Genomic DNA, 19,260 nt, shown 5'->3' on the forward strand with positions numbered 1-19,260 from the left:
ATTTTTATATCTGATTCTTTTTTTTTACAATAAATTATTATATTCGAAATATGAAAGCGATTCTTAAAACCATGGCCAGCAAGTAAATGTTTTGTTTTTCAATTAATCTTTACCCTATTTGCTACTTAAAAATTGTTTACATAGAAATTTAATAAAAATTAATTTAAATATTAGTTTTAGAAGCAAGGGAAACTGTATAGAGTCCTTACAATGCTTAATCCGTTCCACCCAAAAGTGTGCACAAAACGGAAAAAAAATTCTTCAAAATATGTTTAGCATATAATATGCATGCGATGGAGAATATTATAGAAATCAGTTTAACATGCAAAGTAATATATAGGCGTTTTATAAATGTTAAATAAATAAACAAAATAAGCATCAATATACATGGAATAATAATAGAATTTCGAATGGCGAATCTAAAATAAGCAAAACACAAATTAAAACATAGTAATAACTTATAAAATCAATAACATGGATAACGTATAATACAAAACGGACTATAAATCAGAAATCAGAACAAAATCGAAAATATATCGAAAAAACAACAATAATTCACAAATCATATAGCATATATGATCTCAAAGAAATCACAAAATACCTTAATAATATGTATAAGAAAAGTAAAATGCCCTAAAGCTAGAAATCCTAACATCAATATAGCTTGCATGGAAACAAGAATTAGTTTTCAATCGCAAAGTTCATAACAAACACTTTTTTTAAGTTTGCTAATTGCGTATGTCTTTGCGAATTGTTTTAGGTCAATTTTTCTCAGCCATTTCGTCAACAATCCAATTTGAACAATTTCACAATAATTAGATTAAAAATAATAAAGACAATAAAAGGAATATATTGAGTTGTTTGGGAAGCTTCCACCGATTTCCGACAGGTCGCTATTGGTATGCTAAATTAATATCATAAACTTTTAAAATTCGATTTTTTTTTTAAAAATGATGCTTTTGCAAATATATGTGTCTAATTGGTTTTATTGAGTTTGTTTGCTATCTGAGCAAACAAGAAGAACGAAAAAGTAAATTTCCGACATTTAATGCGTTTTTATCATTTCAAAGACAGGAATATTTTTCCAGCCACAAAAAAGTTATGTTCTGTATAGGGAAATAGCAATGTAAAAAAAAAAGATGCACTATTTTTTCTCAATTTTTTTTTTTTTTTTTGACAAATTTAGACGGAGTTCATTTTACTTTTTGATCTGTAAACGTTACAGAAGACATCCCATGACAATTAATGACAAAATTAAGGAGTTGAGATTGAATAATTAACATTTTACCACGCGTGAAACAGAAGATAGATTCGAAATGCCGCCTTTGATCATTTATAAGGAATTGGTGTGAATTGGTTTTGTAGCCACCTATGTGTTAATAAATTGCAAACTAAGAGAAAATTTCAATTAAATCTTATTCCCACGTGAACTTTATTGTAATCAAGCACAACGAAAACAATTAATTTTCGGAACGGATGAAAAAAGTTAAGAAGAATTTCTCCAATTATGATAATATTAAGAGAAACGGTTATAAAACTAACTGAGAAAACCAATAACTGAGAATGTCAATATCGATTCCCAATATGTTCTTCTCTGTGTTATAGTAATATATATTATTCAATAGGTATCCTTATTAGCGCAAAAATGTTATTTTCTATTAGAAGGGCACTGTATATTAATAACTGCTGCGAAACCAAACAATTGAATATCATAGATAGCTTGATCATTTGAAATAAAGCCATGGACCGTCAGAATCATTCAATAGTAAAAGGACTCTATTTCATCTGGATAAGGCTACAATGAATGTGTTTTTTATCACTTGACGACGTTGTTGGAACTCTACATTGCCCTGATTTTGATCCTTCGAACTATCACTCGCTCCGCTCTTTGAAAACTTCACTAATAGGAGGGGGGGGGGGATTTTTATTTGATAATGAGCAGAAATCAGCTCTCTGAAGTCGGGATGCTCCACGAAAGTAAGATAACGGAACATACCAAATAATTATAGAATGAAATGGACTATAGATTATTGAATAAATTTCATTGTTAGTGCAGTATTCAAATAGAGAGACTTTACGGACAAGCCAAATATTTTATTATAGCTATTGAAGTTATTATTTATTCCCAGGCTCGTGCCATTAATATTAGTTGATACTCGAAAAGTATTTTTAATCCCGAATTTGCTTGTATTTTTAGTAATGTATTTTTCACTTTTTACTATGAAATGTTAAGAATATTTGTCCAATTATTGATCGTGGCTTCGCAAAATACTGATTGCTTTCAATTATTTTTTTTCCAGCTGAAGAGATTGTCTCACCTTCTGGCCAGACGGCGCATTCCTGGCGAACACAGAAGACGAAGTCATTTTACAGAGGAGCGGCGACTAGCTGAAATCATTAACCCTCCAGACGGAGAGGTAACTTTCTTTACAGTATTAATAAATTTCCAATATAAGTTCATTTCTTCTTTCCTTTCATTGTCAGGTACTCCACATTATCTGTAAAAGCTAACAATAGTCAGTCAACAGAATTAGTTACAAGGAAAACAAACAGGATCTAAATTTTACAGTAACTTTATTTATATTCTAAAATTCTATGCAAAATCTACTTTTCGACGTAATTGCATCCAGTATTTAAGAATTTGTGAAGGCTTGTCACAAGTTTTCCCAATTCCATCTGCAAAGAAATCCCATCCAATGTCCAATAAACATTCTTGAGTTGCAACTTTCACCTAGTCAGCATCGTCAGTATCTGTGCGTCCATTCTCAAACATGTTGGATCACTTGGCGAAAATTCATTTTTGTTATAACGTCATGTGACTATTGATAAATTTCAGTGCAGTACACCTTTTCGCCTGCAAAAACGACTCACTATACATATCGTCATCCCCCGGGGGTGGGCACTTCGTAATTAAGGATGAGTAGCTAGCTTTTGGCATGGTGGTTGGTTCTCGCCACCCCTGTGAGTACATGAAAAGGTGGGGGTCTGGCTCCTCTCATCGATGACAGGATGTACTTCCTCAGGGAAGGGTTGTACCGTGGTCGGTGATGGCCCTTAGGACTCAACCACAATTCTCGCCAGTGTTGTTGTCGCGGAGGTCCGGTCATTCAGGTTTATCCGTGTGCCTTCGGGCGGGTCGGAGAGTCAGTCTATGACTATACATATCGCCAATTTAGACTCCACTTGCAACTGCTAAGGCATGTTTACACCTGGTTTTCAGACAAACTGAAATAACTCCTTGAAAATTTCTACTTACACAATACAGATAAAATTTGAAATGTTTCCATAAAATCTCGTCAAAATAGTCTTTCTCCGAACATTTTTACACAGTGATGCAACTAACTTTTTGACTGACTACGTACAAGCAAGCAGTTCATCTTTTTTGGAATGAACGGTACAGAATTGAAAAATGGTTTTCATCACCTAACTTCTAATACTCTTTGTATAGAACTTTTACAAAGCCAGACTGTCGAATACAATAAAGTAAAATCATTTCAGAAAAAAATGAAAAATTACGAAAAAAAGTTGTAGAAACTTTGTTAAACAGAAATTATCGTTTGTATTATGTTATAAACAACATAAAAATATCATTTAACTTGTCATTTTTCAGCAATAAATACGTTAAGAAACCCTCCGTTAAATGAGATTATTATGATTTAAAATTGGTTAATTTAAAATTTCTAACTTTGAAGTAAATTTTAATAAATTTTGTTATTAAATTTTATGAAAAATATGCTCTTTGTTTAGAGCCTTTACAAAGCAGGACTGTCGTATACCAGATATAAAAACCATTTCGGGAAAAAAAATGAAAAATTATACACTGAAAGATGGAAAAACTTTGCCAAACATTTTTTTTATTATAAGTTATAAACAATATAAAAATATCATTTAAAATGTCACACTTCAGCAGAAAATTCTGACAAAAAAAAAACTTCCGTTAGATATGATTATTTTGAACAGTCTTCTATTGTGTAGAATTTCAAATACGCGAAAGTTAGATAATTTCTATCGTAATTTCTTAATAACTTCTTAGTAATTTTTCTCAAAAAAATAACTCACAGTTGACCGTTACTTATTACAGAAGAAACGACTTTGCTTTATGTTTCCTGTTTTTGTAAACTCCTTCTACAAAAACAAAAAGTAAGAAACAATCAAATTCCCAAGAACAGCTATGAAACAAATTTACTTTCATCTCTAGAACGCGAATGCAAAATTGAAGTAAATTAACGCAAATGTTTAACCTTTCTCCTTCAAAAACTGCTTTCATTAATGGAGGGACAAGCTAGAAAGTTATTTAACCTTTGTCTTATTCTGAGGGTGCTGTATAAATTACCGTGTTTCTTGCCTAAATTTTATTCCGACATCACGTAACACAATTATCTCTTTAATGACATTCTAGTTAGATTGGAGCTGAAGTGTTAAATCATGTTATGCAAAAGAAGCCAGTAATGAAAAAGTTACCTGCTTTTCGAAAATCTAATTCAAGCGAATATAGTTTGTTGAGAAGTTGTCAACATTTGCATTTTCGCATTCGCAGATTCATTAATTTTATGTCGATTAATATGCGTGACTGTGTTTTGTATGATACTAGTTGAAGACGCCATTATGAATCAGGCAATTAATAAAATTTCTAACTTTGCGTTGGAAAATCCGAATAAGTAAATCCGATTGCAACACAGAATCAATTTTCTATTCCGTTTTTATCGAACTTTTATTTCAGTCACATTCGAATATGATTGCTATTCGTGTATGTCCCATATATTGCAGAAGAAGAACAATGCATCCAAACAATGCATTAAATAATGCATTGTTTGGATCAGTTCAGAGTCTTAATGAATTTCATTATTAAACTTCCTGGATCGAAGACGTAATGGATAATTTAGATTAATTCAAATTAACACAAAGAATGCATTAAAAATTTGTTAGATTTATTTCAGATGAATGGCATTTACTGATAAGTTATCGGCATTTACATATGCTGATTAATTTTGATGTCGATAAATATATATGGCTCTGTTTTGTATTAATGAAAATCTAAAATATTGCTACCTTGAGCTGGTAGTCAAGTTAGGTATACAAGTAATTATTTTAATGAATGCTATATGGTCGCCAAATCAGCGATTCCCAGCCTTGGTATTAAATTTGATGACAAAAAAGCTCTCGAAAGTATAAAAATTATGGCTTTTTAGGAAATTTTATAATTTGTCATGGAGATTGTATAAACGAAGGCGCACACACCATCATTTTTCTACTTTCAATGTTGAATTTCCAGAATTCTATATGCACTCTGAGTACTATTATGCTGATGGTGTTTAACGACGCTGTTTTTGCTGTTTGCATACGTTGTTGATGTTTGTATTATTGTTGTGCAAATTTCGGATGTGTTTTGTTACCTACATTTCATGTTTTCTTGCCGAATAAAGCGTCATGACCTGTTATTGAGCTTGTTAGACTTCTCACTGAACATCCGCTGAATGATTTTCGTAAAAGTATGCGATTAGTTTAAGTATATTAAATAGTCAGTTTATTAATTAAGTTTGATATTAGATATCTATAAACTAATCAATAAAATATCTTACTTGGACTTTTAAAAGTAAAATTTAAGTTAAAAGGAAAATAAATTTAAATATTGTCCTCAAAATGGAAATGATTTTCTAATAATATAATTCCAATTTATTTAATATTAATTATAGGTTCAAAGAATAAACTATATCAGACTCAGATCCAGAATCGAATCATCTTATAATAACTTAATTGGAATGAAGTATAGAATCATATTATATCATTTCAAAATATTTGTAGCTTGATCACAGTGCTTCTAAGTCATTGTAAATTGCAACCTGAAACAATTAGTAATTTCATATTAGAATATGCCTCCTATCCAGTTCTAAATAAATTGAATGTAGCTTCAACAAATTGATTGAATCTTCCCAGGCACAGATTTTGAAGCTCCCAAAACTCTGTCATTGTAGGTATTATTAAACGGTGCTAATATTTGGATATATGTGAACGTTTTATGTACCAAATGCATAATTATTTGAAACTTATCACAAAAATAGTCCTGATGTTTTCTTCCTCAAGCCTCCTTTATCGATTAATATCTCGATAACTGTATAGTATAATATTCAAATTGTTTCTCCCTGTAAAGATATGTTACAAGTGTTACGTAAGTATGTTGCCCCGCCTCTCACTTGTAACGCCCTCTAGTGGTATATGTAAAAAACCATCAGTCTTTGTAACATCATTGATGTAGCATCACGCCGAAAGGCAAAGCTCAAAGGAACTCCCGAAAGCGGAGAAACAATAAAATTTTTAAAATACAAAAAAAGGTCCGTCATCATTGTCGAACCTCTCCAAGAAGTATAACTAGAGGAATTTTTTAGAAAATATTCATATACTTTTGTATTGACTTCATCTCCCGTATAGTAAATATTCATATTCTTGGCGAACCAGTTGGTCGTGGAGGGTTGCTAGATTTCAATAATCATGTTAAAGGATGAACAATGAGGTTACTAGAAATGAGGAAACAGCAAAAAGATTTTATGTGTCATATATGGAACATAACATTAAAAATATACTTCGAGAACATATATCTTCAAAGGAAAGACGAACAATAAAGATTTATTTTTATTTTCTGCACAACATATTCAGTTCAAACTTAAGCTCATTTTCAAAACTTAAGGAAATAAAAATATTATTAGTGAATCGCATTAATTCTCCTCAGTCCTAACGATTCAAATTATTCTTTTTAATCTGCTAATAAGAAAGAACAACTCAATTCCAAAAGAACATCACATCATTACCGCCCTCCACGATTATTCTTTTACCGTGTTATTCTAATTATTTCGGCGAAAAGAGAGAACTGCTCACAAAAGAAAATGGCCGACCTGAGTTCAAAAGGATCAAAGACCAGATGAGCAATTTTCGTTTTAATTGGTAAGGAAGTCATTAAATGGAATCTTCCAGTCCTTTCGGACCAATGAATGGGCTAAATAGCTAACCTTTTCTACTCTGTATTATGGATTCCTGGAGCCTTTGTGGATATTTCTGCTTTTCATATCGTTATTTCTGTTATAATAACTTTTGGAATGTTTTAATAAAAGAGCCAATAGTATGGGGTAAAAGGGCCAATATTCTACCAGAAATTTATATAAAAAGTTTTAATTTTTTCTAATAATTTAATAAATTCGTGTTTTCAAATAATTGTACTAATAATTTAACAAATTCGTATTTTCTAATAATTGTTCTAATAATTTAACGAAAGATAACATGTATTTGTCTATTTTTCTTTTCCATTATAGAAAGTAGAACCTATGAAAAAAGTATTTTGAAGATCTCTGATATTCAAAATAAAATAATCTTTTAAATTTTAAATTAATTTTTGATTGAAATGTCAGGCACTTGTTTGGATTGTGTTCACATTTAATACTTTATAGGACAGATTGTTTGATACAAAAACTTCGAAAACTAGGCATTCTGTTCGACTTTCTGTTCGGCATATCGTATGTGAATGCCCTAAGTACCACTTTCTAAGAATAAAATATTTCGGAAGAGATTATCGAAATTTGGAAGATATAATTGGCGAACTTTTTCATGTTAATGTGTTTTCATTTTTACTTGACATCAATTTCATGCATAATATTTATTACTTATTTTCACTTTGTTCCTTTAAATTTGTATCTCCTTGTTGTTTTTAATGAGTAATTTTGCTGTATTTTAAATTAACACTAATTTAACACCGAAATATTGGTTCTTGACTTAAAAAAAATCAATCAATCAGTCGAAAGTTAGGAATGAGATTAATTTTAGAAAATTGCTCATGTTTAAACACATCTATTCTTATATGTTATACATGGGGATTTAACATATAAGGTATTAGAGGAGATAGGAAGTCAAAAATAAGCCAAAATAAAATAGGATAGCATGGTCAAAAGCGCCAATGGCAGGAGCTAGGGGGAGGCATAGCTCGCCAGCTCTGAATGTGGGTGCATTGGCATTTAGCAGGAAGGATCGTTTTATAGAATCCTACCTAAAACATTATCATACTGCATTTCGAACCGAAGTTCAAACTTGCTATTTTGCTTCTTAATAGGAAAACCATAACATTCCTTGCATTATAATCTGTTTTATTCATTTTTATATATTACTAGTTGATACACCTGGAGTTGCTCAAGATTAAAATCTTTTCATATATATATATATATATTGTTACAAACTTGTAATTTTGCTTCCCAATGCGAATAGTGTCATCATAAGAAAGACTGCTTTACAGTTATCTGTTTCTTTCTTATGATGACACTTTCGCACTGGGAAATAAAATTATAGGTTTGTAACAATATAGTATTTTTTTTTTACCGAAAAATTATTTTTATAAAGTATTATAATGTACAAAATCCAATTATCTCTAAAATATTGGTTGTCTACTTCTTATTAAAATTATAATAACAGTTAAACCGGAAATTTTTTTAAGTCATTGATGACTCATTTTATCCATGTTATTATATCTGTTACATTAATAATGTAAATTGGTTCGCAAATTCTCTGAACTTTGTCGGTAGCTATGGTCAAACAGTTTCATAATGCGTTGCGATTTTTCAAATGGATAAATCAAGACATAAATATATAAATCAATAGACAATCGATTCTTTGAGGAATTTTGTTCGAATCCGATACTATAATTTCGTAAAACCATATGCAATCTATCTAGCTTTTTGCGTTTTTAAATTATCGGTTGGGAAGAAAAGAAGACTTAGCACAAGCGGAGTTCTTCACAATTTGATAGAAATCAACACAACTATTAGACAGATTTGATAGAAATAAACTCAACTATTAAACGTATTGGATAGAAATCAACTCAACGACTAGACGAATTGGATAGAAAGCAACTCAACTGCTAGACACATTTGATAGAAATCAACTCAAGTACTAGATGAATTGGACAGAAATCAACTCAAGTATTAGACAGATTAGATAGAAATCAACTCAAGTATTAGATGTATTGGATAGAGATCATCTCAACTACTAGATAGATTTGATAGAAATCAATTCAACTACTAGACTGATTTGATAAAAATCAACTCAATCTGGTTATTTTAACAAAGAAGGGAAGGTATATATATTTAGCTCTCAAATAGTCTCTAATATCAATATCATTTCTGACAATGGAGTGAAAGGACTTTACTTATATCAGAATATCAAATGAGGAACAAGCATTGGCTTCACTGAATTAATTTTAAAAACAATAACTACATCTGCAGAAACGAATGTCATTTTTAAAACCATGTCTGTTATATTTTATAATCCAGGAATTAACATTTCCTTAGCTTTTTAAATATTTTTCTGGCATATTTGAATAACTATAACTACTTATAAATTTATTAGTTCACAATATTTTTATAAGTAGTCGTTTTAAACAGCAATAAATACACAGATAAATCTTTTTCAAATAAAAAGTATGTTTCTCCCATAATTGCTTGAATCGCAGCAGAATAAGTGTTTACATTCTAATTCACTCTTTTTGCCTTCAGTTCTATTCAGTAAATCCTTTATTCCTTTTCCATGTTTCTCCGAACTCTTTCAAATGCAATAACCTCAAAAATCACTTGAATTTTAAAAATTTGCTTCCATTATAAGGTAAAATGATTAATATTCTCAAATATTCCAATGCAATCCTAAATCATAATTCAGCTTTCAGAGATCTTCTAAGGCATCAGTAAATGGGAAAATTATTTGGAACTTCAATTCGCTGAAAGCATTCTTATGATCCCGGGGCCATCTCAATTGCATGGAGTTTTCAGGAATTTGAAAGGGAATAATGTGCTCAAGAATAGGAATAAATTAAGTGAAATCCCAAACACGATTAAACTTGTTAATTAATTAATTTTAGCAAGGTTATTTTGTATGTTTTCAGGGTTAAAACATTTACTGCTTAAAATAATTTAACTATTAAAAATAATGTGCCGTCTTTAAAATGTGCCCATTAATATAAATTTTAAATTTCTTTTTTTTTAAGTTTATTTTTTACGGTAATCTTAAAACTATTGGAGGATAATCAAAACTTTAGACAGCTGGGTTGTTTTCGTCCATAATTCAAAATCAGTTGAAAAAATTGAATACCTTAGTCTCCAAACGATTAGGGAATAATGAATTGTAAAAAGAAAAAGAAGGTTTTAATATCTGAAAAATTTACATTCCAATTATTTAAACCTTCCATTTTATCATGTGAGAACATGATATTGTTTTGGTTGGGGGGGGGGGGGGGTTGAAGCTCTAAATCACGTAGGCAATGAATATTGAAGCTCGAAATCGCATAGGCAGTGAATAAAGCATAAATGGCAATTTGCATCATCATCTTTTAATATTTTTTACCTGCTTTTATCAGCATTGCATTATTATTATTATGTATGCTTCTTTGAAAGCAGATGCGTTTTTAAAAGGTTTACCTGCTTTTACCAGTATTGCATTATTATTACATATGCTTCTTTGACAGCAGATGCGTTTTTAAAAGGTTGACTTAGAACTATGACATCATAGCTATTATTTCATCTCAAAATCGGTTGTGCTATATCGGTCTATAACTATCGGTCGTGCCGGTTCAAACTGGTTAGTGACAAATTAATTAAAACAAACAATTACTTAAAAGATAATAATGTTTTCACATGATAACTTGAAATTTATGATCATAGATTTAATTTTAATTTAAATTTTGTTTTATTTTGTTTTCGAATACTTTTCATGATATGTTTCGATCCTATTTGAAGTAAACTGATATGAATAAAATAAATATATATATGAATTAAAAAATAAATATATGAATTTAAAAAAACTCAAAAGAGAAAATCAGTTCTGCTGTTGGTCAAAATAATATTTAAAGGACATATCAAGAAATCTGACTCGGTTGCAATATATGAGAATAATGTTATGGAAAATCATTCGGAGGAGGGTATACGATGAATGTATAACAATACGATATTAAAAAACGATGCTTTATTCCAAGAAAAACTCCAAGTATATGTAACAAAAACACAGCTGAGATGTACACAAAGAGTAATTGTAGAAATTAGCAATATATAAGCAGACAACAAATCGCTTTTATGCAGCGCTAATTAAATGGCTATCAACAGTGCTCAGCGCTGCTAGCTGGCATTGAGATAAATACTTCAAGAGAGAATTCAATCCTCTTGTAAGCGCCTCTGTTTGTGCAGTTTCCCCGATAGGCTATGAGCCATGTGAAATTATCTGGAAAGATTTCAAGATCTCGGTTTTTAATAAATAGAGATAGGAACACAGTTCTTACATTATTTTATTGGAATTTTCTAGAAAGATCTACAGATCTCGGTTCCTATCACAAAATTATTGTATTGGGTTGGTGCATAGTTATCAGGCGTTCTTGAACACTATTTATTATGAAAAAGGGAGCATAAAAATTCAACAGTAACATTTTTAAATGATTAATTCGGAGAGTAGTTATCATCTACTTCAATAACTGCTTCCCATTTGATTGAAAGACGATTCCACACGCAAAGAATACACAGTTCTTGGAGATCCTTCAGAAACGGACCCAGCTCGTTTCGTTGAAGCAATTCGATGAAAATTCGGACACGTTAGGCTTTATTGATGTCAGTGGGACCCATATAGACAAATTTCATACCTTTTCAAACTTTTTGAGGTAACGAACGATGGTTGAATGGTCTACATTGAAGTTATCGGCCAGCATTCGAGTTGTCAAGACTCCATCCCCTTCCACGGCTCCCAAAAGTGCCTAATCATCGAAATCCGATGGTCGACCTTTTCTTGGCTTATCTTCCAAGCTAGTATCGCAGATTTGAAACGGACCAAATCCCCTGCATTGACTTTCACTGATTGCGCCCTCACCGAAAAGCTCGTTGAGATCGCGAAATGACTGCATTGTTTTCCATCCTTTCTCAAAGTGGTGCAGCATAATATGACGAATATGAATATGATTATAGACACGTACTTTTATAACCTAAAAATTGAAGAATATTTTCAATCATAAATTTATAAAATATTCTAAATTTTTATCAAAATATAATAGGTTAAAGAAACGCCTGATAATTATACACCAACCGAACACTTCTTATAATCTTCTTCGCTAAATACTTCGTCAAGTCTCCAAATCACCGCCAATGGCCGAGGATCATAATTGATAAGTTGTAATCCATCATCCATTCAGTTCCCATTGAGAATCTCTGCATATTTTTCTTCCTTACTAACTGCACAAGAAAAAAATCATGCAGATCTGTAATTGCATCTTAATGTATCATTTGTAAATTTGTAACGTCATTATTTGTAACGTTTTATGAAGATATTGCAGGATTTTTCTTCTTTTACTTCTCAGACAGACCACCTGGTCGCCAGAGACGGCTAGTAATAAATAGAATCTTTCTTCTTTAGCTTTTAATAATGAAACAAAATCATGCACTTATATACTAGACGAAACAATGAAAACGCTTTGAATTTTATTGCAACAAAAAAAACTTACATTTGAAGATGATGCAAAAATGTTTTTAAAAAATTGCCAAAATGTTTCGATATATGAATTGGTATAACTGTAAAAGACAATTTTTTGAATTTTACAATAACCAAAACTTCGCTTCATTATTGATAAATTAAAATCCTAATTTAAATTTAAAAAACATCATCCCAAAGTGCTTATTCTTAGTATCTTAAATTTTGCCAAATTTGGTAGATGAAGATCATACAATCTGTTTGGTAGAGATTGTATGATCTTCAATCTCTACCAAACATACACATACACAATCTTCTTTGTTAAAGTTTGAGTACCCATTTAAGATTTTTTTTTTTTCAATTGGTAGTTTCAATATTATAAAACTGTTATTTTTTATTTAAAAAAATCACTCCATACTCAAACATTTCAAGTATAAAGGGTGTTTTTTTTTCTGTTTCAAAATATTTATATACTGTTTGAGGAAAAATCAAAGAAAAAATCATAATAAAATATTCGCTACGTAAGAAACCCAACTTCAGATTTCAAGGACTTTTTTGGGCACACACAGAATTCTTCTTCTAATTCCATTTATTATTTAAATAAGCAGACCAAAGATTTTATGAACAAAAAGTGGCCTGTGTCAAATTTAAGTTTTAATATTAAAAAAAAAAAATGTCGAGGTATGGAGGGGAAATCACTTAGCTGAAGGCGAAAATGACACTGGCGCCATCATTTTTTTTTTTTTTTTTTTTTTTTTGTGAATGTAAACGATGCACCGAAAAAAATCCGATGGAATGGCATAGATTTAATTAAGGCTGGAAGGGACCATCGTGGAAACTGTACAATTTGCAAGTTTTACATTTTGCTGTCAAACTTGCTAAGTTTTTCAATTCATCATTTGGTTTTTGTTTAAACATTTTTATTTTTTTTTCTTCTTGCATGTAATTGCTATTCTTCCCTGAGGTGTTAAAATGATGGATTAGTCCTGCATTGTATGTAAAATGGAGGGGGGAGGGGAGTTTCGAAAAGTAACAGATTTTGAGTGTAGGTTAAACTGATGAGATAACTTCGATTTTCTTTTGGCTTCATCATTTTTTTCCACTACAGAAAGATTATCAAAAAAAAACTACAGGATCGCAAATACTTCTAAAAATATCATAGGTTTTTTTTTAATCAAAAAGTTTTAATGAAAAAAAAATTAGTTAGGAGGGGGAATCAGAATTTTATTTAATTAAATAAACATAGATATGTGATGTTTTAGAAAACTGGTTAGTAAGATTTGGGGTTGAGAAAAAAAGAAAAAAGAATGCGGAAACAAAGTTTTATCTTTTAGAAGAATGTTGCTGATTAATTCTGAATGGGACTGAGTTTTTATTATTATTATTATTATTATTATTTCTTTATTTTTATTTTTACATTACTTTCTTGAGAAAGTGTTATAGTCATCAAAAAACATCAAACTCGGAAGTTTTATGAATTTCCATGGTTCAAACATCTCTGAATTCGGAAAAATAGGTTTTGGAATTATTTCAGTCTGTTTGTGATCAATAAAATTCAGAAATGTTCATAGTCACATACATTATTAAAGTTTTAGACAAAAACTTTATTGTTTTCATCAAATTTTGAACAAAATCCATTGAGAGGAAGCTTGTATGTCTGAAAGAAACTGAACGTGAAAATAGTAAAATGTAAAGAGCTAAATAAATAAAAATTAATAGATAGAATTATCTTTTAAATTATAGACATTTATCAAGTCTTTATCAAATATCAATCAAATCTCTCAATAGGTTGACTGTCTGTTAGCCCAATCAAATCTCTCAATAGGTTGACTGTCTGTTAGCCCAATCAAATCTCTCAATAGGTTGACTGTCTGTTAGCCCAATCAAATCTCTCAATAGGTTGACTGTCTGTTAGCCTGCATATTCACATACATATGAATGTGGTAACCCAAAATGGAATGTCTTAGGTAAATAAAATTTATTCAAGGTTGAATAATGACGTAGAGGGCTCGTGAATGTCTGCCTTAAATATATAAGCTAAAAGAATGAATTAGCATAGAGTGTCATGGTACCTTCTGCTTGGCGTGGAATGATCGTGAATGCCTGATTTTAGATTCATGAACATCTAAAAAAATTCCTTTAAACTATTTTATGTGAGAATGCGATGCAAAGTAATGTCATGTTATAAGAAATCACTTTATTTCAGAAAATTCATCTACACTTTAGAACAAACAAACAATTATTTCCAGAAACTGAATTATGTTTTTAATATTATTATTATTTGTAACAGATTAATGGTATCCTCGATTGAAATGATTTTCCATTAATATCTATAACCATTAATATCTATTGCGCTACCCCTGCGCAAACGAAAAGTCTCAAGATAATTTAGACTTGAGTCAACATGCATATAAATCTAACGTTACTTTTTTTTTTTTTTGAGTTGCAGGTCTGCAATTATTCGCATAATTATTTTTATTTGGTTGCAGGTCCTGGTCTTTTCACTTGCGTGCAGTGAAACGAAAAGTACCTTATTTTGAATATTCGCAATCCTTATCTTTTTTGTAAAACTTATCTATCACCATCTACAAATACTCTCTCTATTGCAATTTGCATAAATTATTGTGAGTAACAATACAGAAATATGCATTAAATTGTGAATATATACCAGATCATCCTTTTTGTATTACATCAGAATATACATAAACTATTCATGATTTTTTTAATAGTTGCAACAGAAACTGCATTCAGTACAAGAAGAGATCCACGCAGTAACTCTGCAACTGAACAAACTTCTTGGCGAAACAAAGTCTTGCGGACCTTCGGAAGCCAAACTCCTGCAAACACTGGATGAATTAAAGGAAGAATTTTCTGAACTAATGAGAGAACTCAGAAGGAGGAAATCGTTGGCGGACGGAATTGTCCTTAATAATCAAGTAAGCCTGCTGGAGGTCAGTATAAGGAGAAAGATTTCTCTCTTTGATTTTTTGCTGCATAATATCAATCCGCATTTTTTTTTTCAGAATGCTTAAAACAATAATTTCTACAGGTTATATTTATTCAATATAGGTTTTTGAGTATTTAATGAAATCAATAACTCTAGCGGATAAAGTTAGAAAACAAGCATTTTTTGACACATTGTGATATTATCAATTCAATATAAAGATAACTCATAGCTTTTATTCCATTTAATAAAAGATTTAGAAATAAATATTATCGAATGGCAACATTAAAATGACTTAATTTGATATTGCCATTAAAATTCAGTTACAAAGGCGAATGGAAACTGACCTTTCCAAATGGAAATTTATTATGTTTATGTGTAAAAGAAAGAAAAAAAGAAAAAAACTGACGTATGTAATCGATAAATATAGCAGCTGCTTTTTTTCTCCTTTGAACTTCAGAAATATTTGCAAGCCCAGGTAGTCCAGAAAACAATATAATTCCAGACATAATTTGTTCAGAAATGTTTTTAAAGCGGAACTATAATAAAATGTTTCAAAGTTTCATAATTCATTTTCACAACCTTTTCTTATATTGCATCAAATTTTTGAGCTCAAATGTAGATTTGGAACCTTTAATTATTTTCATGCTGTCATTTTTGCTTGAAAAATTGCAGACATCTTGTCCTATACCACATTTTAATAAAGTTTATTAGCAAGATACTGTTTATAATCTCTGATACATTTTGTAAATTACGTCTAGGGCCTGCTTGATGCAAGAAATCGTTCAAAAGATTCTACAGGGCAGATCACTGAATCTAAAGTTGCCAAATTTGGCATTAATTTTTCAGTTAAAGGCTCGTCAAGAAAAAAATTTTCACAATTTTAATAAAAAAAATTGATTGAAATATTGACATTTTAACTCCATAACTTTACAGAATGTTGTTGCATTTTAAATCACTTTTTAATTTCGGGGGGAAATTAGTCTTTCAAAAATACAAGGTTTATTTCATTACCGTTTTTTTCTCTAATTTTAATAATTAAAAATATTTTTTAAGAATATCCTATAATAATCTCTTTATTATTTCAATTACTAAGTTTATAATCAAAGAGCGTCACGACGATATTAAGTATTATTTTATTTTTTTTGCAAACATGTTATTGCTGCTTTATAATTAGGAATAAAATTTTTAAAAATAAGGCAAATAAAGACGAACCAGGCTTAAAATATTATTATGTTGCGAAGTTTCTAATTACCTATTTCAATATTCAATAATTTGCTTTTTTGCATTCCTTGCTTCTTTTCTTTCTGTTTTTTTTCTCATTATTTATTTATATATTTTTTCTAGTTATGATTACCCGATTTCCCGAGTTGGTTATCATAGATTATTAAAATCTGCTTTCTTAACTATATTCTAATCTTATTCTAACCTAAATTTTCTTTGCAGTGATCTATTGCTTCTGATTGATTAACTTTTTTTAGTATAATCACGGTATTCGCTATAACAAACATTTCTTTAAGAGTTATTTCTTCAGTGTCAGCCATATAAACGATTGGAATCATATATCAAGCCAGGCCCGCATTCATGCCTTCTAGGGGCCCAGTTCCTCTCCACAGTTTCCAAAACCATTTATTATTTATTGGCTTTCTTTTAATATCCAAATTGCTTGTACTTTTTACATTTATTATATATTTATATCATATTATTTATTATATGACACTTTTCGTCATTCCAACTGATAATGTATCATTTAAATGTAAATTAGTTTTAAGAGAGTTGGCTTTAATGTTTCGCTTATAAAAATTTGAAATGAAATTTTTAAAGATCAAAACAGTTTTTTTTTCAATTTGAAATAAAAGGGAAAAGAATTACAACACCTATTTTAACACAATCTAAAGTCTGTAATAAAAAGTTTGCCTAGTAAATTATTAAACCACCCACAAAAAAATTTGGACTGTTCTAATCTCCCAGTAACTTTTGAAAACCTGAAAAAAAATCCTTTATATGATATTTAGAAATTTAAATGACACTTGATTTTATTTGAATGCATTAGGCACTTGTAAATCAAATAAAAGCGCAAAAATATTTCATCCTGATAATATCATAAAAGAAATCAAGAACTTAGAACTCCACAACTTTTGGCGGCCCTTAAACACTTGCCTACTTTACCAGTTTAATAATCCGCCCCAGGATCATGCCACAAAAAAGAATAAAAGAATTTTAAACATTTTTTGTCTCTGTAAAGAAATAATATTTTTAATCATGATGTTGATATAGTATGATAAAGATTTGATAGCTGTCTATCTTTCAATGCTAGAGCATTTTTATAATTTAAAATATCATATCTCCATATCAAACATGGTGCCATTCAAATACTAAAAAACTGCAACCTTTTCTTTTATTATTCTTTCAAATGAATAATTTTTAAGTTGAGTACTGCAAGCATTTATAGTTGAAAAATTATCTTCTGTCACAGGACGAAGACATGGACGGCGAACTACGTCGACGACCTCGTCGCCTGACTCTCACCACTCCTGGTCGAAGGGCTAGTCTCAGCACCATGCTGGCATCAACAACACGTCCTCTTGCAACTCCTACCATTTCACATCACGCGTTCGTAGTGTCCACTCCGAATCTGCAGACAGCAGAAGACTTCTCGCCAACAACATCCCAGACGAAGTCCAGCTTTCTTCAAGTGGCGCAAGTATGAAAACTTTTTTCAAAAAATGAATGTGGAGTAAAAATGGTCAAAGAATCCTAGTTCTATCCCAACATATTATAGTGTGAATTATTAATTCGCATTATTAAAACTATATAAGTTTCTTTCAATAAGATTATTAATACTAAACTATAAACATCCGTTAAAAAACTCCCATTATTAGATAAAGGGCTGAGTTAAGACATCTAGAAGCTCTTACGTACAATGTTACAATGTAAATCTCTGGCTCCCAAATTCACAAAACCAAATAATTTTTATATATTTCATTCAATCTTTAAATAAGAAGTTTTAAGTTCCAAATTTTGAAAAACTGAAAAAGGAAACTGCTTAATTGTGGATCACATTCTAAAAAATAGATTTCAACATATTTCTTATTTTAAAAAAAATGCACAAATGAAATTTAAAAATAATTTAAACAAATAGTAAAAAATAGAGCTTTTCTTAACAAAATCTGAATAATATTAAATAATAAAATAGAGCATTTCTTGTAATAATAAAACATGACGTTTTTTAGAGTTATAAAATAATGTAATATAAAACTTGCAAACGGTAATTAATGAGGATTATTACTCGAATAATATTCCAAATTTAATTTGTTTTTAATTATTAATTATTTTTACTTGATTTTATTTTGAATAAATCCAATTACACGGACTTTATAATTAAATAAAAAGGTAAAATAAAATAATCGCAAAAACATCTCGAAGACTGGGAACCTTCTAAAGTTGTAGGGCTCTACATTATTGCCAACTTTGGCTTTGTAATAATCCGACCCTGAGTGAGACTATTTTAATTTTAGACAGGAAACTCTTAAAAACTGTACTCCCTTCCCAGTAAAAAAAAAAAAAAAAAATGTATATATTCTTTTTCTTACCGGAATTATAGATCATTCAATCATTCAAGGAAAAAAAGATAATTGAAGAAATTTTATTTCAAAGAATGCTTGACGGAATACAATACTATCAAATCATTTTAAACCTACCTAAACTATCAAATCATTATCACTTATCATTAAAAAGAGAAATATTAAATAAATGCAAATTTTGTTAAAATTGAGTCTTTTATTTATAAGAAAAGTTTAGTAAGAAAAGATGTATTTTAATATTTTAAATAAATTCTATAAAGATAA

At 29.9% G+C, this 19,260-nt stretch overlaps 1 protein-coding gene across 2 annotated transcripts in view; it reads left to right on the forward strand.

Annotated features, from left to right (window-relative positions):
* The window catches only part of LOC129963409 (uncharacterized), a 156,989-nt gene that overhangs the window by 135,430 nt on the left and 2,299 nt on the right, over positions 1 to 19,260 (forward strand). Inside the window, exons 5-7 of one of the 2 annotated variants that reach the window (XM_056077761.1) lie at positions 2,301 to 2,417; positions 15,198 to 15,419; positions 17,889 to 18,116. In XM_056077761.1, the coding sequence (XP_055933736.1) occupies positions 2,301 to 2,417; positions 15,198 to 15,419; positions 17,889 to 18,116 (567 nt within the window). The remainder of the gene's footprint in view (positions 1 to 2,300; positions 2,418 to 15,197; positions 15,420 to 17,888; positions 18,117 to 19,260) is intronic. The other variant, XM_056077763.1, reaches the window with a different exon arrangement.

This window comes from Argiope bruennichi, chromosome 3 (genome assembly GCF_947563725.1).
Source record: "Argiope bruennichi chromosome 3, qqArgBrue1.1, whole genome shotgun sequence".
In the NCBI taxonomy this organism is placed as follows: domain Eukaryota; kingdom Metazoa; phylum Arthropoda; class Arachnida; order Araneae; family Araneidae; genus Argiope; species Argiope bruennichi.